Source organism: Trachinotus anak, unplaced genomic scaffold (assembly GCF_046630095.1).
Source record: "Trachinotus anak isolate AG129_WGS33_773 ecotype Australia unplaced genomic scaffold, CSIRO_AGI_Tana_v1 ptg000016l, whole genome shotgun sequence".
Taxonomy (NCBI): Eukaryota; Metazoa; Chordata; class Actinopteri; order Carangiformes; family Carangidae; genus Trachinotus; species Trachinotus anak.
Genome location: NW_027273867.1, coordinates 21,218,127 through 21,243,218, shown reverse-complemented (window position 1 = coordinate 21,243,218; position 25,092 = coordinate 21,218,127). Strand labels below are relative to the sequence as shown.

Genomic DNA, 25,092 nt, shown 5'->3' with positions numbered 1-25,092 from the left:
CTGTTAAATATTTATCAGATAAATCAGCCTGGCCTCTGGTGAACATCAACGCAAGACTCCATCTCATTTTCTCAGTTTTTATTTGCACATCTTAATGTTTCAGTGTACAACTATTAACTGGAAAGATGGTCTATCATAATCCAACACATTCTATGTTATAAATAACTTTAACATACATGATGTGTCTCATTATTTATACATTAGGTGGTGATGATTTAGTAAAAACCTTTCTTTTACAGTCAACCTCTTGGAGTAATAGACCCCCGTAGTACCACTTCCATTTAATAAAAATGTATTAGTATGTATGATTTAAGAAATAACTATGTGTAGTGTATGCTTTTGACAATGTGGCTCATTAATGCATAATGGTTTCTCATATAAGTGCAGAACATGCTTTTGCGCACAGAAGACTATATACAGTGCTGGTTCCATGCTCCCTTTGTGTGTCATATCCATTTGTGATCTTTGTCAAGGAAAAGGTAAAATAGAAACTTGAGATGAAGAGGAGTTTTCTCCCAACGTTGTCGTCATGCAGGTCAGAGGGTGGAAGGATGTTTTCAGTCCGTGGAAGAAACCTGAAGATTTAGGACAGGACATGTTAATGGAGTTACTGACATATTCATATTCATATAGAAAATCCAGCTCAATACTCAGCCCCAGTTAGACCTTCGCTTCATTGCTTTAGTGTTTCTGAAAGAGACACAAATTATACAAAAGACACATCACAACATACCTGTGCTATTCTCCGACCTGCACCCCTGCACAGTTATCTTTGCTCTCTGAGGCTATCGCTAAGTATTCAGCATTCCTGGAAGGAAAAGAGAAAAAATTACTAATGACCAATGTTTCACTTGACAGGGTTAAAGATGCAAAAAAATGAAACAACACAGGAATGATCGTATGACAGGATTTTGTTCCTGTGTTGGACTTACAGGAGGGAGATTTTGGGTTTGGTTTTGACTAGGGAGGAGGATGACAAGATGGGACGGACAAGATGAAAACACGACAAGCAGACAGAGGGAGCGTGACATGTTAGACAAAGAGACACACGTGAAAACACACAAACACAATGGAAACAGTGATAATCTTAAAAAAACGTAAATAAGAGGACAGGTGAAGAGGAGGAGAGAGACATGAATCAAAGAGAGGATGTAACAAATGGTAAAGTTTAAATTATAGCTGTGATTTCAGCAACAGGACATGAATACAGCATGGCAGCATTCAAAGCAGAAGACCAGTCAAACCACAAAGTCACTGACAAGACAAAAAGTCTCAACTGTCAGCAAACCATTCGTCTTTTGTGAGGCTGTTTATACTCTGACACAGGAGGGCTGAAGAAAAAAGAAGCTACTAAACCACTAAGGTGTTCTCGTGACCGTCAGCACTGTTAAGACTGATGGTTTGCTGTTGCTCAAAGTCACAAATTCAAGTGTCAAAGTTTGTCAAAGACAAACTCAACTGGAAAAATTTGCACTGATTCACTTTCACCTGTGAGTAAAGGATTAACGTCACTGTTTTAAAAGCAGGTGTGAAAAGGTTTTCACCCAGATGTGTGTTGAGTCAAAATGAACATCAGCACTAGAGCCAGAGTGACTGGTACTGGAATACATGGCAGCTGATAAATATTAATGAAACACCTATTAACTGGAAAGACTGTCTGTCTATCATAATCCAACACAGTCTATGTTATAAATAACTTTAACGTACAATTATTGAAATTGTAATTTCAATTGTGCTGTATGTCCTGAATGTGCAGCATAATTGACAATAAAGCTGACTTTGATTAATAAAAATTTGCAGAACAGAAATGCAATAGATGTGTTTCAGGTAGTTTAAAAACTGCTTCCTTCACACAGTTTGTTCATCAAGGAGCTCAATTCTTTAATCGCCAAATTTAAAGACTCCCTCTTGAAGTGTTAATGCTTTGTGTTAATCAGTTAAAAACTCATATTGAGCAATATATCTGTGATTGGATTTTTTTTTTTTTCATTACAACATATATACTTTTACAAGGCTTTTTCTATTGGATAAAAACCTTGTATCTTTTCAAATACTGAGAAATGCTGTTTTAGTTTGACCACCCACATTTGTTTTAAACCTCTTATGTCATTGAAAGATTTACATTAAACAAAAAGAGAATTGTGTTGACCTATAAAAAAAACATATAAATGAAAAAAACAAAAACAAACTGGAGGGACAAGGCTTTACTACTTACGCTGCTTCTCGTAATGCTTCTTCCCCGGCGGCTGCTATCTTTCTGTAGCAGTAAATCATCTCTATGAGGAGCCAGAGCTGCAGGCCGATGATGGACACATACATCATGACCTCTGACACGATGGAAGCTGTACCTCTGCTGGCTGCACAGGAGGATGCAGGAAATCCACTAATTAGACAAACACCAAAGAGGCAACTGACAAGGCCACTGACAAACAGAAAGTGTGCAGGATTTACACCTCAACAGGACAGCATGAAGGTATGTAGCAGCTTTTGTCTGCTTTTATGTTGTAAGAACATTGTCTGGTCAAAGATGCAATCAACTGCGCTCTATTCATCCTGATTTCTGATTGTTCAGGAGCCAGCTCTGGGATATTGTGCAGGCTACCTGTGAATCATAGTCATCTGAAACAGCTGTGGCGTCACTGAACATTACATTTTGTTACATCTACCGCTTCTTTCTAGAATATTTAAAAAAGCCAAAGTCAGAGAGACCTGATTTTACCACACCTGCCCTTCTTGTGTAGGGTTCACTATATTTAGGACCATCGCAAATTAGTTAGTGTGGAGTCAAAGTTGTAAAACTAGAAAGCTGTAGAACTAGAAACTAAAACTAAAAAACTGTAACTCGTAATGATGAATGAAAGGACAGTGACTAAAAAGTCCTGGATCCAACCCATAAACTGAATCCACCCTAAAATTTAATGGGTTCTTCCATGGCCCACGCCCCGTCCCTCTGCCAGGTTAGGGTCAGTCAGTGCTTTTTACATAACCTCTGTCAAACAACTTACACCAGACTTCAGAGGAAAACATTCAAATTCATGGTAGATAATCTGCATCTGGCCCAAAATGTAATGGCTTCTTCCCTGCCCCGCGCCCCATCCCTCCACCGAGTGTCAGTTGAATACTCTCTACGCAATCCTGCTGACAAACAAAGACGGGTGAAAACATAACTTCCTTGGAGGAGCTAATAAAACCCTCAGACAACGAGGCTGCAACTGCTGCTGACTTACCTCCTCTTGTCTGTCTGCGCTATACTTGAAACCAAAACTGCATGGGGACACTCCTTAAGGGTAAATTTAAAGCCCTGTCTTGCCACTTTTCAAATATTATTTCGACCATGCACATAGCCTACACCTTTGCAACACTTGTCTTACATTGCCCTTTTGTGGTAGGTTTAAAGCAAGGTTTTACCTAAGTCAAATGGAACCATTATGTTGTTTCTTTACAGCTGTTCGAACTCCTCCTTCATGCAGAAGGACCACTGGTCAGCCTTAAATGTGACTTTACACAAAATGACATTAAACGAGTAGGGATTGATTTGAAAAAGATGAACTGAACACATTACAGTGCGGACAGGCTCAACTACCATTCACACTTATTCACTTCACGGGTCTTGGGTGCATCCGATAGCTATTGGATTATAAAAGGTGAGTGTAAATACATTCAAGAAACATTCAAGACAGACTGAAATCTGATTTGGGAGGCAGTTAATAACAATTATGTACCTTCAAATTTAACATTGAGTTCATCTAATAAAATACTTCACATGATTGTAAAATATTCTTTAACTTTTTTCACAGCGTGTTTTTAAATCCTGCCTCTAGTGAGTTGATCACATCACAGACTAAACGCCACGTCGTAGAGCGGTTATGTCATCATACCTTTAGCCACCACAGTGAGGTGGACCACCTTGCTGACAACGGCGTTGTACTCGTAGTTTTCATAGAACAGGATGCGGTTGAAGAAGCACTGGTATGTGCCAGAGTCGTTGAAGGTGACGTTGAGCAGGTATATGGACGCATCTTGGATGTCGTTGCTCCTTTTACTTCCGTTCCAATCCACACGATCCATAAAGTGGTCGCTTTCAATCGTGGGGCCGTCATCGTTGTAGGTGTAGATCTGGGGCCACACAGACATCAAGGTTAATCAAAATGCTAACAGAAAACTCAACATACACAAATCATGTACATGGGCTTAGCATTGTAATGTAGACTGTCTAAATTACATAGTTTGTATAGAGAATGTAATTTCCTTTTATTTATTATAGTTACGTTTTTTACCTTTTTAGACTGTTTCTTGTATTCCTCCTTTCTGGATCAGTGATAATCGGCATCATTATGCACAAGGTTCAAGGTAGATTCATTGTCATTCTCTCCATATACAAAACACAGTATACAGTGCAAGTGTTGTTAGGGAGGATGGAAGTGGTTGCAGCATCTGTGCGTGCTGCTTAAACTCTGCTTATATGCACATAGATACATACACAACATAGATATGTGTATACATGGATGATAATCAGTTCTTACTGGATCATCAAGGAGCATTAAGACAAAATATCACCTGAAATATAAATGACCCAATCCTCAAATTTGCTGCTGTTTTGTTAAAACGGGACTTGTTTTGCAAATAAAGTCATAACTCTTGTGTGGTATTTTCATTTGGATAATGCTATACTAAACCATGCAATATATGCTGCAACATTATCACAAACAGAGCCGTCAACACAGTCAAGTATCATCTCTGGAGCTCTAACGACCTCTCTGGTGTAAAATACCATGATTGATTCCCTCTGACCCTCACAATGACCTCAGCACTGTGGTCATGTGGTTGTGGACAGAAAGTGCGTACGAGGGCATATGTGAGTGCGAGAGGCACAGGGAAGAAGAGAGCCTGAGTGTGCATGTGCATACAGTGCATCCGGAAAGTATTCACAGCGCTTCACTTTCTCCACATTTTGTTATGTTACAGTCTCATTCCAAAATGGATTAAATTCATTTTTTACCTCAAAATTCTACACACAATACCCCATAATGACAAAGTGAAAAAAGTCTGCTTGGAATTTTTGCAAATATATTAAAAACAACAAAATCACATGTACATAAGTATCCACAGCCTTTGCTCAAGTCTTTGTTGAAGCACCTTTGGCAGCAATTACAGCATCAAGTCTTTTTGAGTATGATGCGACAAGCTTGGCAGTTTCTCCCATTCTTCTCTGCAGAACCTCTCAAGCTCCATCAGGTTGGATGGGTAGCGTCGGTGCACAGCCATTTGCAGATCTCTCTAGAGATGTTCAGTCTGGGCCACTCAAGGACATTCACAGAGTTGTCCCGGAGCCACTCCTTTGTTATCTTGGCTGTGTGCTTAGGGTCGTTGTCCTGTTGGAGGATGAACCTTCGCCCCAGTCCGAGGTCCAGAGCGCTCTGGAGCAGGTTATCATCAAGGATGTCTCTGTACATCGCATTCATCTTTCCCTCGACCCTGATCAGTCTCCTAGTTCCTGCTGCTGAAAAACATCCCCACAGCATGATGCTGCCACCACCACGCTGTAGGGATGGTATTGGCCAGGTGATGAGTGGTGCCTGGTTTCCTCCAGACATGACGATTGGTATTCAGGCCAAAGAGTTCAATCTTTGTTTCATCAGACCAGAGAATCTTGTTTCTCATGGTCTGAGAGTCCTTCAGGTGCCTTTTGGCGAACACCAGGTGGGCTGTCATGTGCCTTTTACTGAGGAGTGACTTCTGTCTGGCCACTCTACCACACAGGCCTGATTGGTGGAGGGCTGCAGAAATGGTTGTCCTTCTGGAAGGTTCTCCTCTCTCCACAGAGCAACGCTGGAGCACTGTCAGAGTGACCATCGGGTTCTTGGTCACCTCCCTGACTAAAGCTCTTCTGCCCTGATCGCTTAGGTTTTTCTGTACCCTTCCCCAGATCTGTGCCTTGATACAATCCTGTCTCGCAGGTCTACAGACAGTTCCTTGGACTCCATGGCTTGGTTTGTGCTCTGACATGCACTGTCAGCTATGGGACCTTATATAGACAGGTGTGTGCCTTTCCAAATCATGTCCAATCAACTGAATCTACCACAGCTGGACTCCAATCAAGTGGTAGAAACATCTGAAGGACGATCAGTGGAAACAGGACGACCTGAGCTCAATTGTGAGTGTCATGGCAAAGGCTGCGAATACTTACGTACATGTGATGTTTTTTGTTTTTAATTCTTAATATATTTGCAAAAATTTTAAGCAGACTTTTTTCACTTTGTCATTATGGGGTATTGTGTGTAGAATTTTGAGGAAAAAAATGAATTTACTCCATTTTGGAATAAGGCTGTAACATAACAAGATGTGGAGAAAGTGAAGCGCTGTGAATACTTTCCAGATGCACTGTACATATAATATAATAATCGCTTGTGTCTTGAGGAATGTAGGACAGGGAGGGGGGATCTGGTCAACTGATCATATGACAATCTTTTTGGGTAGAATCACAATAAATGATCTGAATCATGAGTATCCATCAGATTTAGCTGAGTTGTGCATATAGTTACCTAAAGCCTTTCTCTGCATCCTGTTTCCGCTCTGATTTTATCTTGAAAGTCCTGACCGGAAGTTGTGATTTTCGCTTCCACAGTTTTTTTTTTTTTTTTTTTTTACACTTATTCAGGATGTTTGTCCACAACAAATTACACTTTTTGCTCAGTTTACAGATTCTTACATAGTTCAAAACTATATATCTTAGGTTGTGTACTACTTCTGCCGCCGCTGTGCTTCGGTATTCGCTCCCGCCCCGCCCCGCCCCGCAGGGCAGCGCGGCCGGACCCTACCTGCACCGCCCCGGCCTCAGGTGGTGACGGCGGCTCCTGCTCTGCACAGCTGGAGAACCACATGTTCCGCTGCACCGAAGCTGGCCGGGCTCGCAGCGTCGAGGCCGGCTGCGTTTAGCGGACGAGCTGCTCAGCTTCTGACGGTGGCCTGATTGAGCTTTTAGAATTAAATATCTAATTATAGCACATTTTAATGACCAGATCTGTGCGATTCTGCTGGAAAGTAGATCATATGCCAAAGTAAGAGCGTCCACTCCTAATGTGGCCTGGGACAAGTTTGACTTAATGAGCCTTGGACGACTAAATCTCCCACATTTGTGTAAAAAATACACTTTATTAATGATTTATTGGCACTTACGTGTGTAAAGTCAGCTTCTCCTTTGGCCCTGAAGTACCACTCGACGGTGGCAGAACCCTCCACCTCACTCCTCCTCTTGCAGGAGATGCAGCCCAGTTTGAAGCCTTTGCCTGCCACCGCCTCTGTGTCCGAGTCTACCTCTGCACAGGCCCCATGACACTGGTACACTGACAAACAACATTTGCAGTTCAGATTGTTTTTATTTTTATTATAACCTTTGTATAAAGATGAAAGGTGAAAGCTGCGACTCACCGCACAGCGCGCAGAGCAGAGACAGGAGCAGTAGATGTGATGCAGCCATGTCACCGGATGTTAGAGAAGCTGCTTTGTTGGAGCCTCAAAAAGTACAAAATTTAACACTAATGCTCCCAGTATGGAGGTCCACAAAAAAAAAAAAAAAAAAAAAAGTCGTTGAAGCTTTAAATGACCCTTATATCGCTCCAGGTCTGTAGTGTTTGAATGGATGTTTGCAAAGGTTTTCTTTGCTGTGCGTCAGTAAAGTGCAGGCTATTGTGTGTTTGTAAAGTGCAAAAATGTCTCTGTCTCCTCTTCTATCCACAGATTTGTTTATGGTTTTTTAACAGCCCTGTGGAGCTATCCTGTCACTGCCTCAGTTCTTTGGCTCAAGGATTTATTGCCACGAATTATTGCTGCCTTTGAAACAGCACCATCAGTTTATTTCCATTGGACGAATGCATTCAAATGCTGGGCTCTCGTGCTTTTAATTATCAAGTATGAAGCTATCCAGATGTCTGGTGGCTCACAGTGCTCCCCAGATAAACACCCTGAGATCTGATTATGTTTCCCTGAGGTCCTAATGTGAGCCGCGCAGAGCGATCATTAGACCTGCCTGGGGCCACATGCTCTGCTCTGCTATGTTGGCAAATTGAAGACAGCACAGATACACGAATTTGTAATATATGTGTGTTTATATAATGTGCAACATGCCAGCTACTGACTGAACGTCTACAATACACTCACATGCCGGTGCATATATAATTAATTTGCATGCTCTATGATAAGAATCAGATGGCTACCTCTTGCAGGCTACAAGCTACCAATAGGATTTAATAAAGACCAGTCTAATGATCTAAGAAATAATTATCCTTAATCGGATCACGGAAATCGGAGCCTACTGTCCTGAATTAGAGGCCTCCTCTTCTCGGGCTGAGTCGTCTCCTCGGAAAAAAGAAGAAATACTGCGATGACAGCTGAATGTGGAAACACTCGCAGCCTCACCTATCTAATGACCCCCTGCTCGCAGAAGAGATGCCTCGGTAGTGTTGGCATTGCAGATGAAGCTGCGTGAGCATAAGAGCCACACACACACACCCATGCAAAAAAAAAAAAAAAAAAAAAATATTGGATAAACACGTCCTGTGCTCAGTTAGCGGTGTTTCTCCTGCGCCACAGCGGCACCTCTGTCGCTCCGCTCGGAGGATGCTGCAGATGCACTGCGGTAAAAAACGGGGCTGACTGAGCAGATGCTGGAGGTGACGACTGTTGAAGCTTCAGCCCCCCCGCTATTTTTAAACTGATACTAGCTCGGCTTTGTGTGGAAACTGCTGCAGGGGGGGGGGGGGGGGGGGGGGCTCACCTAGCTATTATACCGCATTTAATTTGAAGAAATTGGTTTGAAGAGCTGCGCTGGAGCGCTGATATAAATGTGAACTGGCCCTTTAAGTGAACCGAGGTGGGCGGGGCGACTCACCGGCGGCGTCTCTCCGGCAGCTGAGATTAGTTTGTCATTTAAAGCACTTTAACTTCCAATAACCGCCCGAACAGCAGTAAAACCGGCTGTTATAATACCTCACAAGCCTCTTTTGCTAAATCCGTAGGCTAATGTAGTCAGTGTGATGGCATTTCTTTACAAATAAAAAAAAACTTTCACACCAAACACCCACTCACGTCGTGTGTGAGGCTGCTGATGCTGTTTTGTCAACCAGCTAGCAGCAGCTACGCCTACGGGCAAGCTGCTGTTAGCTATTACTAGCTTGATATATCATTTTTAAACAAAAACAAGCAATGGCGCCTTGTACATGGAATCCATGAATAGTAATGTTGTTCTGCAAATAGCCAGCGACGTTTCCCGTAAAAGTAAAAAAAAAAAAACCCGACGTACCGACATATCAAAGGTAAAGTACTAAGCTAATGTTAGCCGCTAGCTAGCTGTTTTAGCTACAAGCCAACGCAGGCATGTTTTTGTATGAACGAACACAAACAACCAGCGGACCCAGAAACGTGGGAAGCTGTTTTCTAGTTTTATAACCAGACATCGTGTTAATTGTATTGGTTGTTTATAACGATTAGTGTTAATAAGTGTTTCGCATCTTAGCATTAGCTAATAACAGTTAGCTAGATGTGGTAGTGATCATCAGGTGGAAGCTAATTCTTCTAAATCACTGCAGTTTGGGATTCACATAGCTCATTATGATTACATATCTTTATCTGTTACATATGCTTTTGTCTTACCCGACGCTAGAGATAAAAATAACCAGACAGATTGACAGAATATATATAAACAAGTAATTAAAAATTAAGTTATTATCAAAAGTAGGGCTGCAACTAACTGTTATATTCATCACCAGTTATTCTGCTGATCAGGTTTTTGGTTAAACTTTTAATTGCCTGAAATAAGGTCGTTTGTATATTTGTGGATACAAGGAATTTGACTGGTTTCCAGTGGATCTCAGTATTGTTATTGTCTGTTATTTATCAGTTAGTCTAATGTTTGGCCTATAAAATATCAAAAATAACTCAATATAATCTCTTAAGATTTCTTGTTTTTCTTAATAACAGTTTAATTTACTAGCAAATAAGACAAATTAAATTAGGAATTCTTCACATATTAGAGGCTGGAGTTACTTATTTTTTGCTTGAAAAAGATAATTATCTTTTTTATTTGTTATTCTCATGAGAAAATATCAATCAATATCAATAGAGAAACTTTGGCCCTTTAAACTCTTCTCTTTTTTGATAAATTCAGTATGCATTTCTACTCACTGAGGATGTTGAATTCAAGAAAGAAAGTCTGAGTAGAATTTAATTAGATGAGTCCATATCTCAGTTTATCCTAATTTTAATGTCTGTGTCACTGTTACTGTTTTCCCTTTTGTTTAGTTTTGTCTTGGATCTGCCTTCAGTACCTTTCCTGAAACAACCCTAGGTACAAAAGGTACAAGAACAAATGCAATGATGAGAAAAGTGAACTTGAAAAACCAGAAAACTATATGAACATCTACTTTATATAAGATAAAGCACTGAAAAACAAATGTGGTACTGAAAAACAATACAACAATAACTACGGAGTATATAGAGACACAAGATGTCACAAATAAGTGATTTTCCACATTGTTAAGTTTTAATCTTCTCCATAGTTTTGTGTGACCATGGATCCGACCTGCAGTGCTTCTGCAGCTCCAGCCGGTTTGACTGTGCAGGTGTGTTTCCCTGGTGCCCGTGCTGCTGTTTTGGACAATCTGAACCGGCAGCGGGAGGAGGGCAGGCTGTGCGACCTCTCCATCCAGGTGCAAGGTCAAGTGTTCAGGGCCCATCGTTGTGTGCTCGCTGCATCCTCGCCTTACTTCCATGACCAGGTAGGTACGGGTACATTAGTCTGCAACACATTCAATTATGAAAAGGTGTTATTGCTTAATGGGCACTTAATTCACCCCGTATGTCTGACCAGATACCCAAAACTCAGGATGTGTTTGTTCTCTTCTCCCTGCAGGTGTTACTGAAGAATGTCACAACTGTTTCCCTACCTTCAGTCATGGACCCGTTGGCCTTTGAGAGCGTCCTCAGTTCTGCCTACACAGGCCAGCTCAGCATCGTGCATGATGACATTGTCAACTATGTCACTGTGGCCAGTTTCCTTCAGATGTGGCACATTGTGGACAAATGCACTGAGATCTTGAAGAGGCCCCGGCCCTCGGTAGAGGTCACCCCTGGAGAGGCCGCTGCAGCTCACCAGGGCACGACATCCCGACAGCAGTCCCCGAGCAGCACCGACTGCCTAAATCTGGAAAGGGAGGGCAGACGGAGGGAGAGGAAGCCTGATGCCTTGCCTCCCTTAGCTACATGGAGACGCCCACAGCAGTTTCCTAGATGGGGGCGTCCAAGGCCCTCATCAGCCCAGCACTTAGCAGACACTCAACTCGACACGCTCGCCAGCTATACGGAGAGTGATTACACCAGCTGCGAGGAGGCATGGATATCAAGCCATGCAAAAACTAGCCATTTTGCTCATGATGGACCTGGACACAATAGCCGGCACCACGGTGGGGTTCCCAGTGGTGAGACACTAAAGCAGAAAGTCAGGTTTCAACAGCGGGGAGCACCGCCGAGCACTGATAGACTGCTTGATAAGAACAGAGGGAGCGGGGACAGTGATGAGACACAAGAGAAGAGGAAGAATGAGAAAAGAGAGATTGAGGCGGATGAAGGCGTAGGAGAGGAGGCGGAGGTGGAGAAGAAGGAAGGCTTTGCACAAATGGGACACTGTGGTAAGATACAAAAGGCTCACTGCGAACAAAAATACAGTGTCTCTGACTAAATGCTATGAAAGAATCTTTTACCTCTACTAGAGACACTCATTGTAACAATAATGCAATGTTTTCTATTTTCTAACAATTCTCTGCTAAAATATGTTATTTCTTTATTTAATCTACGATAGTTGTGAATGTAAAAAACAATGATACTAAGTTTGGGTATCAAAGTAGTAGTATTGACATGATACCTGGGTTTTATTACTGATACTAAATCAAAACTGTGGTAAAAAAAAAAAAAAAGTTCAAATTGGGTAAAATTTTGATTTAAATCAGAAATCTACGACGGCCCGGAGAGTTCAACGCACTGCAACTTCAGAAAACATATGCAAAAGACATAACACAAGCAAATTCAGAGAACATCTTCAATTTGACGACACATGCGCTGCAAATTCTCACAGCACAACCAAATACAGCAACATGCTGCAAGTAACACAGACGCCGGTGGAAGTGTTCCCGGGACACACACAAAAGTGATGAACCTGACTGGGATACACTTGTTTTTTTAATGATTTGTGACTTTTGAACTTAAAAGCTTGTTGTCATCTGTGCTACTTGCAGCGCATCTGTTGTCAAATATGTTTTGTCTATTTTGTCCAATCGTTCCACGTCAGCTGTCTGTATCTGACAGTTTTACACACAACCTCCATAAAAGTATTGAGATTAAATACACAGCTTTATATTTTGCCTGTGTTCTAACATATTCAGTCAGATATTCTCATATATTCTCTGTGCAGAGTCTGAATGAATGTTCTGCAGCTTTCTGCATGTGATTTGTTTTACATTTCTCCAGCAGACTTCCACCAAGTTTCAAATGAGAACGTGGAAGTCGGACAAGCCTCGGGGAAGACCAGTGCGGACGGGCTAAAGGAAAAAGTGCAGAGAGATATGCCAGGAAGTGATCACTCCTCAGACCTGCCCGGCGTTCACGCTTGTCAAACAGGTGAAGGAGCTCTGGGCCCGTCCTGTCCGGTCTCAGCCCGGCAGCAGTGGCAGTCGGGTCCCTGGTCTCAGCAAGAGCAGAGGCTACAGGAAGGAGAGGGCGGGGGCTGCAGTAAAGACGAGGATGAAGATGAGGAGGAAGAGGATGTGGACTTCGAGTGTTTCACAGAAGGGACCTTTAGCAGAGACACGTATGATGAGATTGAAGATGGCACGGGACAGGTTTCCCAGAGGCCTTTAGTGCCCGTGTCTCCAGACTTCACCATGGCAGGCTCGGAGGTGCACTGGCCCTCCACTAGCGTGGGACAGGCTGGCTCATTGACCCCCACCTCCAGTCGCCACTTGTCCCCATCCTCTGCTGCTTTCCCTCCACCCTCTTCACCCCCAACCCCATCTTCATCGTCCTCCGTCTCCCTCGCTGGCGCCTCCTACACAGGAAAAGTCCACTTCTGCCACTGTGGCAAAGCCTACACCCTGAAGAGCATGCGTGACCGGCACGTGAAGATGCAGCACCTCAATCTGCGGCCGTTTGGCTGTCCTGTTTGCACAAAGTCCTTCAAGATGAAGCACCATCTAACCAAGCACCTTAAAACCCACGGTGGGCTGCGGCCCTACGAGTGCGGCCTGTGTGGGAAGAAAGTCATTTGGAGAGACAGCTTCCTCAGGCACCAGGCCCGATGCGAAAGACTCGCCTCCAGCTCCTCAGCTAACAGCAACAACACAAGCACAGCAGCGGCAGATATGGATGACAGCTACAGTTATGGGTTTGATGAAGGAGAAGCTTTTCTTGCAACAGGAGGACAGGTGAAAGTGGAGGAAGTGGATTTTCATGGGGAGATGGAGGACGGGATGGGTGGGCTGTTGGGCAGTGTCTCGGGGATTGTGGATCAACTCAGATCACAGTCACAAACTTTGGACACTGGTAGTCATGTTTTTAAAGAGGAGGCGAGTGAGAGCTTTAGCGGAAGTTAAATATTAATGTGAAACAGAAAGAGAGGTTTATGGCGCTTAAACTGTACATAAACAGGAACAAAAAACTACATGATGAGTTCAAGTGTTTGGCCAAAAACCACTGAAAGCTTCTTTGAACAGCCGCTTTTGTTTGAATCTTTTTATGTGCACTCTTCACGTCATGGGTATTTTGAAGGAAAAAAAAAAAAGAAGTAACAATCATACGCTTCATTAAAGTGATTCTTCTTAATTTGTGCGGTGTCATTTAGACTCAGTTCTCATTTAGTGATGCTGTAAAATGTACACCTGTAACAAGCAGCGCTGTGAATGTACTTCATGAGCCAGAATAAAGTTGATTTGCATTTTGCACATAAATTATTTGCCATTGACCTGCATTGGAAAATAAATACAAAGGTGTAAAACATTTTTCTGTGCAATACTGACGTCTCCTCACACTATGTAAAATAAATGAATATGGTAATAAAAAGAGTTTGGTTGATGGTGGAATGTTGTGATTTGTTCCAGAACATTGAGGCTAAATACAGAACATTCTAGAACATTCTAGAAAAGAACACTGGCTCATTTAAATATAACATAAGGACTTTGAGGCGTATTCTAAATTATTGTGGTTACTTCAGGAACAGTTTGGCTCATACCGGAGCACCGAGGCTCATTTTAGAGCAGTTCCTTTTGCAGCACAGTTGTGGAGCACCAGAGGTCCTTGTTGCTCAACTCTGCAGCATCTCGGTCCACATGATTAAATTGTGCAAAAGGTCTTCACTGTGTTTGAAGAAAGCGCCCTCAATTAATCATGAAAAGACTGAGAGACCCTGAAAAATGGAGAGCGGATGAATGGGACTATCATTTAATGTATTCTGGCTCTGCAGGTCTGCAATTCTGCAGTTGTGGTATTAATGTTTTATTTGTTTGTAATTCTATCTTATCAGTCTATATTCAGGTGCATTCAAGAGGCAGACTATAGAAATTTCCATTTCAAAGGCAGACATGAGGTCTTGACAAATCAAAGGGCAACTTCACAAAGGGACAAAGGTTATATATTACATATGGCACCGTGTATGTAACCAGTCAAATCAGGTCACGTAGGGAATTGCACAAGAGTTTGTTGGTTTCAACAGTTTTCTTTCTATCATAGTAATTTGACGTGAGTTGATTATATCACATCAAAATGATGTATTGGGTTGAGTGTGTTAGCTTTTATCTTAACAGAGAATCAGAATCAGTGTAAGGATACCACAGGGAAAGGCTCAGTGTATATTTAACCCGACTGCTAAAATGTGTGAAACACAGGAACATTGCCCTTTATATGATGCTAATTTCTGGCCATGGAGCCAATTATCACATACAGGAGAGATCAAACTCTGAGCTAACTGTGGTTTAGGGGCAGTTGGCCTTGAAAAGTTCTCTCTCAGCATTATTTCCAACGATGAGAAACAATGTTTTTCCCACTTCTGAGTACTGCCAAGGGAATCAAATGAGGATGACTCATCTTTGTTAGGTATTCAATTAATTGTAGGACATCGTGTACATCTTGTTGTAGCTGATATCTTTTCCTGGGATTATCATGTGAGATCGATGATTGGCCTCCAGAGGATATTTTATGTGTAGTTTAATTGCTGGGTTGAGTCAGGGGCCAATGCAGTCGGCCTACTAGAAACAGTAAGAGAAAGAAAAATACCCACACACTGCTGATGTGTTCCCATGTCTTTATTTCTACATGGACGTGGCAGTTTAACCATGAATGAGGAGTCTAGTTTGCCACAGGGAGACCATTTGTGATCCAAACATAACGTCCTTGTTGAATAAAAGAAGAATTGTGAATGAGGCAGCAATGTGTGTGTATTTTTCTGTCTTTTTTTCGTATTCGTTATTCAGCGGCTGCATGGAATTTATATTTATGCGCAAAGGTGTCCTGATGATTATTACTTGACCTAGAACGCTATGATCAAATGTCAGAAATGTAATATTTTCCCTAATAATAATTTAGGCTTTAATTGTTTTAGTAGGTAAATGTGATTCCATTCTGGACCAGAGAGGAGAGATCATTGCACTTTTTATTATTTCTTGTAACATGTTGACATGTTGAAGTGTGGGTAAATATGTCACCAGGGTCAGTCTGTGATTAGCCAAGCTAGCATGAAGACTGGAAGCAGGGAATTCTAGTCTTTACACTTAGATTTTTGTATAATATGTTAATAATTAGTGAGGTTTTTAACTTTGTTTTATTTTATTTTTTTAATACATTTGGAAAGAACTAGCCTAGCTGTTTCCCCCTGTTTCCAGTCTTTATGCTAGGCTAGGCTAACAGTTGTTTTCACACTTTGGTTGTATTTATAGATTGAACAAATGCGATATATTGTGTTAGTCAGTGAGCTTTAAAGCTGCTGGTTGAGGCTGATTTTTGCCTGTAGACAGAGTAAAGTTAGCTGTGTCCCTGTTCCCTGTCGTCAGCTAGATTTTTACTACACAGTCATGAATGACAGTGAATTTCTCATCTAACTTTCAGCAAGAAAGCAAATAAGTGTATTTCCCAAAATGTCAAACTATTTGTTGAAAGCTAATTAAAAATTGCTGTTTGTAAATGTTAATTTTACTGAAACCTGTATAGCATGAAGATATAAATGTAGTAAAGACAAGAGATTTGTCAGATTTTTAAACATTTAATAAGTCTTAACTGAGAGACGACAAATGTTTATTTCCAGTTAGGCTGAACATTAAAAAACAAGAGTTTTACATAAAGAGGAAACACAACACTCAGTTTCCATTCCTGTAGCACCACCACATGTCAGCACCACCTTTACAGTGCTTTTGCACAGTTAAAGCTAACAAACAGATCACATACGAATGAGAGCTGCAGTATCATTTATTATGAACAGAATGACAATGACAATTATGCCTCAGAACATTTGAAATCAACGTACCGTCCTTCAGTACTGAACTCCTCAGGCCTCCCGGGTGCTTCCACCTTAAACCACTGAACCACTTACGATCAGACCATCAATTAAAACAAACCTTTTTGTCCCTCACTTTTTTTTTTTAAATAAAACACAAATAACATTAAAACTTCAAACTAATTTAAGAAGCAAACAGATAACTAACAATAAATGAGATAGATGAAAGCTACTATATGGGAAAGACAGCAGACCAGTCGTATTTAGGGACATTTTCTGTTATGTAACAGTGCATTTAAAAAGGGCATTTTATTTTTTTTCATTTGATGGACTTGGACAGCGTCATACTGTACATGTTTATTAATTACACTGAGGCATAAAGAAACAAAAACTGTTACATAAAACAAGATTAGAGCCCACGCTACTCTTACAGGTTCCCAGTTGTTTTTTTCAAATGCATTTCTTGGCGACATGCGTTTCACCCAAGCACAAACAGAACCACTCTCCATCAAAACTTCACACATGAAACAGAAACAATGGTTTGTTGGGTTTGTGAGTCGTGTTTCTAGGAAGCAGCGAGATACACAGAGCGTCACGCGAGTACAAAATGAAGGCGACAGGAGACAAATAGAAAAACAAACATCTGCCATGAACAAACCTCAGACAGCAGACAGCAGACACTAGCACCATCAGACCAAGATACTCGAATGGGTGATTCTTACAGTAGGATATTTTACGAAAAGCATGACTAAACCTCTTATAAACAGCTAAATAATGACTAAGACAAGATACCCTTAGAAGTAGGATTAAAAAGAAAACTGGCACAGTGACCACCTACATCCCTGGAGAGTGGCTTTTATACTTTGTCAATGTTGTGTCACTGTCTAAAGATACATGAGGCTTGTGTTAGTGAGTTAACATTTCTTGAGGTTGTGAGTCCGCCACATGCAGATCTGCTTCTCCTCCTCCGTCTTGTCCCGTCGGCGTTGGATCTGTGGTTTGGTCCTCGGCGGAAAGCTTAGAAGATGGTGCTCCAGCGTTTAGGGGGTGGACGGGACTTATCTCCCTGGAGAGAAAAGGGAGGATGATGAGGAGGCTGAGAAAAGCATCTATTTTCTATCCCCCAGATATGGCAGCTAAGACCAATCAGGGGGCGATGTAGTTTTTGGTTAAAACTGTGCTGGAAGCTCATGATTGTCAAATGCTTCTTTTATTGGGATTCAAGGAGGTTCACACTGAAAATAAACCCTCAAAAGAGTCGAGGTAGATGGCATTTGCAGAAAAATAATCAATGAATTTGTGTGTGAGATATTTAATATTTGGGTTTACGTGTAGCATCACTGTCAAAATGAAAATGCTGCTCTTCAGCTGGTTAGTTTATTATGATGATGACAGGCTGCTGTGAAAGCATGTGGATAAATCAAATGAATCAAAAGTGTTCAAACTGAAATGATAAATCTTTATGCTGTATTGATTTACTACTCACTGATCTCTGATGAGAGCATCACTGTTGCATTTGGGCAAACACAGATAGGAAAAGTTGCTCATGAGGTCCAGAGTTATAGACAAAAGGAGGAAATCTAGATGCAAACGTGCGGTAAGCTCACCAGGTTGAAGATTCTGGACAGTGTGCTTTGGTCTCTGCGTCTTCTGACCGGCGACTTTGTGCTCTCGGCACGCGGCGACGAGGCCTAGAAAAAGATGGTCTATAAGCACAGGTGTAGACCTGAAACCACGGCCTGAAACCACGCTTGCTGCTTTGTCATTGCTTAACCTTCATGCAGACGTTTAATTCATTTTACATTGACGGCCTCCTTACGAGTGGAGACACATTTTACCTCAGAGCATCAGAGATGTCCCTCTACAAAATGCCAAAGGTAAAACGATTGATTAAATGTTTTGTTACGAAGAGCACAATTATTGCTGTTGCTGGACAAAAAAACACATATCTACAAAAAAAATGAAGAAAAGACTTTATACTTCCATATAAATTCCAAAACCTCTGCATTTTTTAACATTTTGCCCACATATCTCTTTTTTTTCATCCTCTTTAACCACATTGACCTTTTAGTATTTGGGTCTATTCTTTCACTGGGTTTTGCTGCTGAATTTCCCTTGTGGACTATAAAATTGAATTGAAGTGAGTTTTTGTAATCATATAACATTAGAAATTATACAAAGGTTTAAAGGCCCTAATATTGTTTCAGGAAACTACACTAATCTCACTTTTACTGCAAAAGTGCAGGTATGTGGTTTCTCTGCAACAGCAGCAGTGTGATGTGGAAGAAGGAGCAGCGTCGCCGCTCTGTGATTGTTATTGTGAGAGAATAACATGAGCAAGACATGAAGGACGGAAAACACAAACACATGACAGCACCAGATTCACATGACAGCCACCTTCAGGGGAAAGAAAATTAATGACAAGGGCAAAAGTCGACGGTGAACTGACTGAGAGAGAAGATGTTATTGCAGACGACACACGTGGCTGTCCACAGTCGCCGGACAAATGTGAAGACACAAATGATGTGGGAAGCCAAAACAGATGGATCGGTGAGTCATCTCTGGCACAGAGAGGATGGAGGTGTTACAGAGAACTATAGGTGTCAAAGAGAAGAAGAGGAGGAGGCAGAAAAGAACGAGGAGGAGGGTGATGCAGGTCAAAAGGTCCTAAGATAAAATGTTTACCGGCTGGAGTTCATAAAAAGTTGAGCAGTTTCAAAGTCATCCAGAAGCAGTGAGTCGCTCTGGATTGAAGCAAAGAAGGGGGAAACTGAGATGTATTAAATTTACCAATAAGTGATTTCTTGCTGGTTTCAAAAATGAATTAATGAAATCTTTTCGACTGATCAGTCACCAGCCAAGAGTGAGCTGCTGTAAGCTTTGCTTTTCATGTACTGAATGTAAAAGCTGGTGAATCAGCACTTGTTTTGAATGTGTCTTGATTCTACATGCTCAGATATAAAAGATATTTTCTTTTCAAGGAAGGAAGGAAAGCAGTGAAACACAAAGCCAGAAAGAGACAGAACGAGTGTGAAGGTTAGGTAACAGGTGCACTGCAGACAAAGGACACACTGCAAAAGAGCTCTCTACAGACAGATTTCAACAGGATCTTTGCACACACACACACACACACACACACACACACGCGCGGGCGCTCAGCGGTGCAGTCAGCAGTGGGGCTTTTGTTCCATTTGAGAAGCAAAGACTGAATGACGTACCAAGCCCAAGACATCTCTCCACTGGACATGAAAAAGAAACAGACATTGACATGATGAAATGAAATACAGGGAGAGGGTGATGCCACCTGCATCCGCCTCAACACATCTGAGAATAATCCAGTTACAAAAGTAGAAGCAATGTGGTGGTAAATAAAATGATGGGCAAACTATGATTTTGACTGATGATTATAAAAAGAGAGAGTAGGTAAACACTTAATCCAGTAAATTCTTTCTATGGTGGCAACCAGAGGTTTCCAACCTTTTGAATCATGCATATAAAACATGCATTTTTATCATAAAGGATTATGTCAGCCTTTTCTTGAAAATTCATTTTGCTACTGATAATCCAATAATTACATACAATAAACAACAGATAACAGTAGCAAAATGTAGAATAACATATGAGCAACATTAAAAAAATTACAATATACTAATTTAAAAATCTTAATATGGACTGCCATGACATGTTTGTTTTGTTGATCTCCTGACTTTTCATATACTGGCACTAACAGGATGAACTTTTAATTGTAGGATTGCACTTAAAAATCATGTTCCTCAAAAATTTTAAAAGGAACTGTGGTGATAGCTGGAATTTTTCTCTGGCTTCATTAACTCAAAATTTCAATTCGTCCAAATTTGTTTTATGATCATGATGTAAATGTCCTCAAGCCTCCAGCCCTCAACCCATATGAGTGTCTCCTGAAAAAAGCCCCCTTGTGGCGGCGGGCCTATCATGGTTATAATAACAGTAAACATGTGGGTAAGCTTATGGAGTTGTCACGGTTTAGGCAAAAAAACTACTTGCGTAGTGAGTAGTTACTTAAATAACTACTTCCTTAGATTTGGAGGACCTTTGTTGTCATGGTTACAATAAGAAACACAGCACAGTCATTGCTTAAAGAAACAGCTGTAATTATTGGTCTCAAAATCCAGAGGTCGCTGACAATAAAATGTAACTTTGTGTCTTAATGAGCAATGATTCTGATCAGGTTTTACTTTGCGTTTACTAATTAGCACTAGTGCTAATATTTAAAATGCTAACTATGATGGTGAACATGCGTTGTACCCGCTATCATGTTAGCATACTAATGTTAGCATTTAGCTCCCCGTGCGAACCCCAACCATGGCTGGAGAATCTTAGTTATCACTTGTCGATAGCTTGTAAAAAATGAGATAATCCCAGTGAATATTAGAACAATATCTTGGTTACTTTAGATTCTCATGGGGGTCAGATCCATGGGGGAGCAGGACAGTGGCATGAGTCCCTTTATGTTTTTTGATACCACCATTGGATGGCACCAAACTCCTAAAATTTCAAATCTCACACATAGACTTAAAGGTATCCATCCACCTTAAAAACAAAATGCCACGAAGAAACACAGCTGCTGAAACTTGGCATTGAGAAATTTGACAAAGAACATTAGTTCAGACAAGGTAGTCATATATAAAAAGAGATCAGAAGTCAGCTTGATAAACATTTAAAAATGTTCAGTGCATCTCCGCTTCACCACCCCACGGCTACATCTGTGGAATGATCAACCGCACAGATATTGTGAAAAATGAGACTCACCCTGGATTTAGGACGAGGAGAAGAAACCTGAGAAACACCAAGCAACAACAGCAACAGAGTGATTGATTGCACAGGACAGGGAAATAGAAGAGCAAACTCTTTTTTGAAACAAGCAAATGATTGAGCTGCTGATTGAAATGTTCCCTCTTTTATCGGAATGCAAATGAAGGATTCACACAGCTTTGTAATCAGAGAGAGCGTAGGAAACTAGTTTATCCTGCTGTTTTTGAAACACTGACGCAATATTGATGCCAAAAGTTGGATCTGGCATCAATATAGTGAAACAAAAGAAAACACTGACAGTTCCACACTTATAAATTGGAGGGAAATTGGTTAGTTTCGTGCTCTGACTTATGCAACACATGGAAGTTTCAGAGTAACGCATCAGAACTCTGATGTTGAAAGCTTTAAAATTTGAATAAAACCATAGGATGTTAGCATGATGCTACAAAAATGACGTTATGTTGAAACTTATGTGGACCATGAATGTGATCTATGATGATGTATAAAACATGTATTATGTATTATTGTAAACTTACAATGCTCCTGAAGAAATGCACCACAGCATTTTCATTGGTCCGGCGGCGAGAAGAGGATTGCTGGGGTGAGGAGGCCAGGTGACCCCGGAACGACCCCTGTGAGAATCAACACAGGTCAAGTGACTGTATTTTAAAAAAATATATATATATCTACTTTTACTTTATATTTATATTTAGTGAAAAAGATAAAGGTTTTTAAACCCTCAAGCAATGTGTGGCTCAACAACAGTATGCAGTACATTCATGATGGAATAGACACCAGTTCTTTCCTGAAAGTTAGCCCCAGCTGCACCCTGCCTCCCAATATAGTAATTACAATAATTATAGCAGTTTCAGAGCCCTACTGGGTGTCAAGTCTCACTGGATGAGAGAGACACCAAATGAAGTACACATCGAGTACAAGAACGGACTGAATCTGCACGTTGAATCAGTTAAAGGCAATTAAATACTAGAAGGAAACAGCGTGAAAAAAGATTCGCAGCACGAGCGTGAGGCATGATATTACTGACTACGGTGTGCTACCACATTTAAGAGCGTTATCAGATGTAGCCGGCTCACACACTGCCACTCAGTGGGAAACCAGGTCTCTTCTCTTTGTGATCGTGTGAAAAGTGCAGCTAACAAGGTTAGCTTCAGAACGGCCTCACACATCTGACCCTCTGTCTGCTCTACTGGCAGCTGAGCGTGCAGCTGTTTGGTCCAGTCAAAGTATATTTAATCTAATTTGTCTTTGTGTCTCATCAACACAAATAAGCAAAAATAAACCTAAAATTTTGATGTGTATAGAGACCAATCTTTGTAGTTTTCTTTTTCAGATGTTCCGGACAGAGAGCCTGCAAATTATGAGGGAGCAGATCAGCAAAATGCATCAAAATGTGTGAGCACACACAATCTGAGATCTGACATCCTTGTGCTGCAGCTTCTCAGAAAAACAGGCTTGGATGTCAGATGAAAGGGGTCTGGTTGAGAGCAGCTCTGACTCCTGAGGGCCCCTCTCATCCCACAGTGTTTATTCTTGAATCTGGAAATTGGTTTCGTGTGAGATTCTCTAGAACTGGTGCTCAGCAAATCCACATCCTGGGGGAGGTGTTAGTGCTGGCAGCAACATAATTTGAAGATTTTACAAAGTGCACATTAATTTAAATATTCATTTCCCCGAGGTTCTGTTCTGTTTATTCTTTTAAGTTTAATATATTGTCTGGAGATAAAATAAAATAGTAAAGCCAAATACAGACTACTTTTCAAAATGTATAACCCAAAAATTCACTCTGAGCATGAATCTTTATTTTACAGCGACTTGCTGCTTCTCAACCGTGCATCATCGTCCTGCTAGAAACCTACAAACTTCTCTTCAAGTGGAAGTTTGTTAAAAAGCAGCCAAACTATCACCAATCCAAACTGAATTAAAGATTTTCTGATTGGGGGAGTGAACCTCTAGAAAAATGGCCTTTAAGTACCAAACTGTTAATTTAAAACTGCAAATTTCTAATTCCTTTCCTTAAAATCATCAGTGGTGACAGTATGGAAGAAGAAGGTCAATTTTACTCTGCAATTTTCACTGAAGAGAGGAGTCTTGACAAGATGAGGCAGATCAAAAATCAGATAATCCTTAATGAAATTAATACTAGTAGCTAGAAAGATCGTTTACATGTATGGTGGGAATTCAATATTAATCTTGAGTCTTGAGTTCCGCCCAAAAAATGATCAAACTTTAGAGTTTTCTAATTTTAAGTTAAAGTCTTAAGGGACATTGAAGTTCAGCTGAACAAAAAGAACTTGTTAAATCCAGGTGCACGGATGCTCACCTTGCTCCTCTTCTTTTTGTCTCCTCCAAAGAATTTGCTAATCTGATCCATGAGTCCGGGGTTCTTCTTTTTCCTCCCGAGCCCGAAGGTGCTCTGCCCTGAGGTGCTCGCTGTAGCCATGCTATCTGTTGCTGAGGTTGGGTGGGGTTGACCTCTGTCTATCTGCTCAGTAGTCCTCTTCCAAGTCAGTCACCAGCCCACAGTGCCAACACACGGCTCTGCTGATCCTTCAGGGTGGTATGCAGTCCCTCTGACGCTCAGGGGCTGTCTTTGAAGGTGTCGTCCCCTCAGGCCTGGTGCACCATGGGACATGGGGGGGGGGTCAAGTTGGGAGGGGGGTTACAGCGGTGTGATCCATGGCTCTGGCTCAGCACCAGGCATTCTTTGGAGCTTCAGTGGCTGTGTCAGTCACTGCCGCCCTCCGCATGGGCCCGCGCCATTGTTCCTCTCTCCATATGCCTCACCCCGGCCGCAGGGACAACAAGGGTTATCTCTGAGTCTGAACTCACAGCCTGATGCAAAGCAGCCCGCCGCACTGTGAGGCCATTGTTGAATCGGCCTCATATATCTTCTTAATGGATTGTGTTTAAATTGGATGTACAGTCACACAGTCAACATACGGAGAGAGGCCCAGAAGAAAAGGAAAGATTGTTACGGGACACATGCAGAAACCTGTGAACATGAGCCAAGTGTCTGTGTCTGCACAGTCATGAAATAAACTTGCTGTGGCTTAATGTGTTTGGATTTTCTCTTGTTTTTTGTTTTTTCGCAATGAAACCAATAAATGTCATATAGCTCCGGCTTTTACTGCGAGTCTGTGACTAACAGCTTCAAAAGTCATATTTTAGACTTGAAAAATCCAACCAAGATGTATGTTTTACAGTGATGTTACTGATAATGTTAAAGGCCAACATAATGCACCAATTCAAAACCATTTTAATGTGCAAAAAGAGTGATGATTATTTTGTGGTTTCAAACAACAAAAGAATGACCTGTGGTTTTAACATCTGCAGCTCCATATATCCACTGGGCAAACCTCATGTGTTGGTCAAGGCTGCGTGAGATGGTTCAAAGCTCCAGAACGAGTAAGAGGAACTCGAGTGAGGATGGTTTTGCACTTCACAGCTCAACATTGCTGTTATTTAACTGTGAGAACTCTCGGTTAAGTTTCTGCACAGATGTTTCATCCCATATCTAAATGCTTGTCTGTGTGTATTTTTATTTCTCCTGACATTGTACCACAACACGACACTACAAGAAGTCCTGGATGTGTTGCTTTATTCAGAGTGGCTGCAGCAGCCGGTGAACAAAGCAGGATCTGTTGCAGAGTAAGTTGTGTTAGAAAACACCCATGCAGCTTCAGAATATTAATATTTTGGAACAGATGCCTTTTTGTCACGGCTGCTTCTTATTTCAAGCCAGAAAATAACTTTTA

The 25,092-nt window shown here is 41.3% G+C and overlaps 3 protein-coding genes across 9 annotated transcripts; 1 reads left to right on the top strand and 2 right to left on the bottom strand.

The window, feature by feature from the left end:
- Positions 1 to 65: 65 nt before the first annotated feature.
- scn1bb (sodium channel, voltage-gated, type I, beta b) lies at positions 66 to 8,856 on the bottom strand. Its single transcript, XM_071500732.1, has 6 exons — positions 7,429 to 8,856; positions 7,177 to 7,343; positions 3,879 to 4,116; positions 2,216 to 2,357; positions 734 to 808; positions 66 to 575 (listed from the first exon to the last, which is right to left on the bottom strand). Exons 1-5 carry the CDS (start codon positions 7,475 to 7,477, stop codon positions 739 to 741), a joined length of 666 nt encoding a protein of 221 aa, XP_071356833.1. The 5' UTR covers positions 7,478 to 8,856; the 3' UTR covers positions 66 to 575; positions 734 to 738.
- A 90-nt stretch (positions 8,857 to 8,946) lies between these two features.
- Positions 8,947 to 16,668, top strand: zbtb22a (zinc finger and BTB domain containing 22a). Of its 3 annotated transcripts, XM_071500716.1 has the most exons (5): positions 9,046 to 9,311; positions 10,297 to 10,351; positions 10,554 to 10,772; positions 10,907 to 11,681; positions 12,517 to 16,668. In XM_071500716.1, the coding sequence occupies exons 3-5, from the start codon at positions 10,566 to 10,568 to the stop codon at positions 13,635 to 13,637; spliced, it is 2,103 nt and encodes a 700-aa protein (XP_071356817.1). In that variant the 5' UTR covers positions 9,046 to 9,311; positions 10,297 to 10,351; positions 10,554 to 10,565; the 3' UTR covers positions 13,638 to 16,668. The 3 variants fall into 3 exon arrangements, with proteins under 3 accessions (XP_071356816.1, XP_071356815.1, XP_071356817.1); XM_071500715.1 differs by lacking the exon at positions 10,297 to 10,351 and having other exon boundaries at positions 8,947 to 9,311; positions 12,520 to 16,668; XM_071500714.1 differs by lacking the exon at positions 10,297 to 10,351 and having other exon boundaries at positions 8,947 to 9,311.
- Positions 16,480 to 23,914, bottom strand: mbpa (myelin basic protein a). Of its 5 annotated transcripts, XM_071500736.1 has the most exons (7): positions 23,658 to 23,913; positions 21,853 to 21,948; positions 21,314 to 21,340; positions 19,744 to 19,764; positions 18,133 to 18,216; positions 18,012 to 18,032; positions 16,480 to 17,591 (listed from the first exon to the last, which is right to left on the bottom strand). In XM_071500736.1, exons 1-6 carry the CDS (start codon positions 23,775 to 23,777, stop codon positions 18,030 to 18,032), a joined length of 351 nt encoding a protein of 116 aa, XP_071356837.1. In that variant the 5' UTR covers positions 23,778 to 23,913; the 3' UTR covers positions 16,480 to 17,591; positions 18,012 to 18,029. The 5 variants fall into 5 exon arrangements, with proteins under 5 accessions (XP_071356837.1, XP_071356839.1, XP_071356834.1 ...); XM_071500738.1 differs by lacking the exon at positions 19,744 to 19,764 and having other exon boundaries at positions 23,658 to 23,914; XM_071500733.1 differs by lacking the exon at positions 18,012 to 18,032.
- Between the last annotated feature and the right edge of the window lie 1,178 nt (positions 23,915 to 25,092).